Raw genomic sequence first — 4,717 nt, forward strand, 5'->3', positions numbered from 1 at the left:
ATATACAATTATCTGACAGATATACAAATACAATACACTTCTATCCACTCTTTGCCCTCTCTCCTCCCTCTAAAATATAGCTACGAATCGTAATTAGCGCACTATAGCTATAGCGCCTAATTAAGTTATTTTAGTGGCTATTTGTGAAATTTCCCTAATTATTGGGGAAATTACGTGGATAATCAAACATATACTAGTTAATTAGCTGACAGAACTATAGTTTGAATTAATTACCACTCGCAACATCTTTTTAGCTAAAATTATGTGCACCTTTTTCCTCTCTTCCTCTCTCTCGCCTCTCTCCTCTCTTATACATGTACAAATAAAAATTATATATAAACATGTACATATACAATTACATGACAGATATACAAATACAATTCGCCTCTCTCCTCCTCCCAATCTCATTCACCAAATATACACATGCATATTTATATCAGTTACATATATACAATTATCTTACAGATATACAAATACAATTCACCTCTATCCACTCTTTGCCCTCTCTCCTCCCTCTAAAATATAGCTACGAATAGTAATTAGCACACTATAGCTATAGCGCCTAATTAAGTTATTTTTAATGGCTATATGTGAAATTTTCCCAATTATTATTTGCAAGTCAAAACCGACCATAAAGGATGAAAACAACTACATACATAAAACTATCAAAGCGTGGAAGAATGACTTTTCAATATCACATCAAGACAACTAAAAAAAAGGTGAAATTGGGAATGATTGCTAATTCTATCATTGTTTATTAGTGGATTTGGTTATATGTTTACATCAAAGTGTTTTTTTCCACAGAAAGTAGTATAACCATATTTCCCATTAAATCGATTTTCCAGTTTATGTTATATTATATGTTTTCTACAACACTGTTTTGCTATAACAAACAAAAGATATCGAAACAAACAATGCCATTACAGAGAGGTTTAACAATTGAATGAAAATGCTTGGAATTGAATTAAAAGAAAGCCAGAAAAGTCAAAATAATACAGATGAAGATGCTAGAATTTAATTGAATCTCCTGTATAGAAACAAGTATCTGGGAAGATATTAGATAAGCTAATCTCTTCTTAAGCTAAAACAAATAGTTAAACAGTACACCACATGAAGAATAGATCTTTCCTAAATCACTAGGACAATTAACATTCACAAGCCCTTTCTCTTGTATAATCAAGAAAGTAATCTACATCTCTTGCTCTGAATAATGTAAAATAAACCAAAAAATTTAAAAATACCGAACCTCGTTTCCTCGTTGAAACCTTTTAACTCAGGTAGAACAGCAGCCTCTCTTCACATTTTCGGAGGTGTCATTAACATTGATGGTTGTACCCTGACCGGGAAGAGTGGTGGTTGTGGCTGCTGCTTGTGCAGCCAGCGCCTTCTTGCTTATGATATGGTATATCTCGGTCAGTATAGTCTGAAAAGCCTTATCTACGTTAACTGCTTCCAATGCCGATGTCTCGAGAAATGACAGTCCTTCCTTCTCAGCTAAATTTTGACCATCCTGCTCAGAGACTGCTCGAAGGTGGTTGAGGTCCGACTTGTTTCCAGCCATCATAATGACAATGTTAGAATCTGCATGGTCTCTCAATTCTCGGAGCCACCTTTGAACATTGTCAAATGTTTGTCCCTTTGTTATGTCATAAACAAGGAGTGCACCAACTGCTCCTCTGTAATAAGCACTGGTAATGGCTCGGTACCGTTCTTGGCCTGCAGTGTCCCATATTTGGGCCTTGACCGTCTTTCCCTCAACCTGTATCATGAAGTAGATAAATTACTCCATGAGTGTTGATGCCAAAACACTAAATTCTATTTCAGCCACATTTACCCGCAAACAAAAAAGCAAATTTATCAAACGGAATTGGATCTTGTGGCTAGCAGAAAGCAAATGCCTGGTTCACCAAGCGTAAGGGTTTTAAAAGTTGAGAATTTCAGAGCATTTGGTTTTCTTCAACAGGACATGATAAGCACCACTAAAACACTCAAATTCAAATTACAGATAGACAACCAGTCCTGCCATCCAATAATTTCATTTCAACAGAACAAAAAACGTAGCACCATCAGATTAAGCCACACATAACAGTTAAAAGTGGAAATCCCAGGTCATAAGAAGACCAACAACAACATTCTCAATGTAGTCCCATAAGTGGGGTATGGGGAGGATAAAGTGTAGGCAGACCTTACCCCTACCCTTGGCAGGTAGAGAGAGACTGTTTCCAATAGACCCTCGGCTCAAGGAAAGCAAAAACACAACATTTATGGAGATATAAGCAGTAACAACAGTAGGATAGTAAGAAAACCGAGGCATAAAATAAGCAGACCAACATTTTTTCTTAAAAGCACATTAGTGGAAGTACAGATAGATCAAAACTGAAAAAACTCATTGGTATCATTACACAGGACAATCATTGAACTACTTCATTCCTAATAAGAATATATATACAGAATGTTGCAGCTGCATCTATGCACTAGTATCTTGTTCATACTTGAAAATACAACTGAATATGTAGGCTACCGAAAAGAGGAAGAAACAAATTTCATGAGTTCACAGTGCTGATGTTTATGCTAGAATATATTGATTTGTCCTTAAAACTTTGGAGTAAAAAATGATCATTTAGCCAGAATTGTATCAGACAGGGAGAAAAAAAAGGCAATCATCAACTGATCCACTAAAATTTTAGTCATCCATTTAACCCGCAACTCGAATACCGGAGATGCTCAAAAAACACCGGCTTTTCCGCTCCACCAATCTCTACACAATTCTCATCGATAACCACAACAAATTCGACAAAATCACATATATTAATCAACATTCCACAAGGCTATAGATGATAGTATTATTCCCTCCATCTCCATTTTCTTTACACTTCTGGAGAGTCAATTTGACTAATTAAGGAGGAAAAACGAGAGAAATTTATTCTTAGAAATTTTAAAATCAGATCTTCCGAAACTAGAAACTACATGAAAAGTACTTTAAATTTCTGCAATTCTCCTCATACAAAAATGATACAGATTACATTTCTAAAATATTGTTCAAAATCTTCACTTAGTTTAAATCTCGAGAAATGAAAAGTGCCAAGCAGTTCACAACAGGAGTATAAATTTTCAGGGAATCTTAATAAGCTATTTGAACTTTCAACTTGTTACTGACTGTTCGATTCCCTACCTTGTAATCCCCTAACCCCAATTTTCAGGAGTAAAACATTTTCGATATGAACTAATACAACATCACTACTACACTAAGCGCTCAAATGATACCGAATTTCAAATTAAACTAAGAACAAAGTGATATCAGCACTAACCTGAAGAGTTCTAGTGGCGAACTCAACTCCAATAGTGGATTTTGACTCCAAACAGAACTCATTTCGCGTAAACCTAGACAAAATGTTCGATTTTCCAACTCCAGAATCTCCAATCAACACGATCTTAAACAAGTAATCGTACTCATGATCCACTCTATTCCCCATCACTTTAATTCTCTATATTAAAACCTACAAAAAATAAAAAAACAGAGCAACATCATCTAGATCTGCAACAATCCAATCAAATCAAACACAAACAAACCCTAAAAATGGAAAATACAAAGCAAAATACTCCCCAAGACCGAAATGCACAGGTTCATCTGAACACACTAATTTAAACATAAATTTACAATAAATAGCAGTTACAAACTCGTAACTTCAAAAATATAACGAATTCATTACTAAAAACTTTAAAAGTTGAAAGCATAAAGATTAAATCCTGGATCCACAACCGTATATGCATACAAATACAATTAATATGTATACATAGAAATTGATTGATGCACAAAGTAGTACAAATGGCTTACCTGGGTGGTGAGAAAAAGCTTTAGAAAGAGAAACAATGGAGGAAAACAATGGAGTTTAGAAATGGGCAAATGTTGGAGGAGAAAACTTTTTTCTATATAAGTTTTTTGGTGTGAAAGTGCGGCAAATGGTAAGGTACGTGGAGTATCTCCATTTTTAAAATACACCAATACGTACCTATTTTTTGACTAACTCTACTCGTCTCCCTAGTTAAAAAAAAAATGAGGCTCAGTTTTATCATAAAATACAAAGTTGAAACTTGAAAATTTAATCAAGGGCATTTAGTTATATTTTATTGTAAAGTTTGTAAAAAATAGGGGTGTGTATCGGTCAATTCGATTTAATTTTAAGTTATGTTCGATTTATCGATTTTCGATTTTTAAATATGTTAAACCGATAACCAAATCAATAAGATATTTGTTATCAATTTTCGATTTATCGATTTTTGGTCTTTAATGGTTCGCTTTTCAGTTTAACCAATAAGAAAATACTTTCAATTTTTTTTATGATTTGTCCAATAATTTGACGCGATACAGGCATACATCGAAACAAGAAAATTAGACTAAATTGCAACAATAAAGACTAAAGTAATGATTATACTAATATTTTATATTTATGTATGACTAAAAATTAAAATAGTAAATTATTATATTCTTAACGGGTTATCGGTGAAAAAAAATTATGGTGAAATTTGTGAAGGGAAGTTCCATAATTCCCAAAACAGCCTTTTTTGAAAATATATTTGAAGATCAAATTTTCAAAATCCAATTAAATTTTATGGCCCAAAACATATTTTAATTTAAAATGATATTACATAAACGTATATTTTAATTTCTGCTCAGCTTACATTTATGTCCCTCCAGCTTTGGGTATAGGTTATACAC

At 33.5% G+C, this 4,717-nt stretch overlaps 1 protein-coding gene across 1 annotated transcript; it reads right to left on the minus strand.

Annotated features, from left to right (window-relative positions):
* Nucleotides 1-984: 984 nt before the first annotated feature.
* On the minus strand, nt 985-3,974 carry LOC102591603 (ras-related protein Rab2BV). The gene is made up of 3 exons (XM_006358646.2): nt 3,836-3,974; nt 3,309-3,497; nt 985-1,759 (listed from the first exon to the last, which is right to left on the minus strand). The coding sequence occupies exons 2-3, from the start codon at nt 3,471-3,473 to the stop codon at nt 1,274-1,276; spliced, it is 651 nt and encodes a 216-aa protein (XP_006358708.1). The 5' UTR covers nt 3,474-3,497; nt 3,836-3,974; the 3' UTR covers nt 985-1,273.
* Between the last annotated feature and the right edge of the window lie 743 nt (nt 3,975-4,717).

This window comes from Solanum tuberosum, unplaced genomic scaffold, assembly GCF_000226075.1.
Source record: "Solanum tuberosum cultivar DM 1-3 516 R44 unplaced genomic scaffold, SolTub_3.0 scf00266, whole genome shotgun sequence".
In the NCBI taxonomy this organism is placed as follows: Eukaryota; Viridiplantae; Streptophyta; class Magnoliopsida; order Solanales; family Solanaceae; genus Solanum; species Solanum tuberosum.

What these genes read in the sequence shown, in the direction of transcription:
- LOC102591603 (XM_006358646.2), bottom strand. Translation starts at nt 3,473, where the DNA reads ATGGGGAATAGAGTGGATCATGAGTACGATTACTTGTTTAAGATCGTG. An exon ending in TCGCCACTAGAACTCTTCAG is followed by an intron (nt 1,760 to 3,308) that starts GTTAGTGCTGAT and finishes TTCATGATACAG; the next exon opens with GTTGAGGGAAAGACGGTCAA.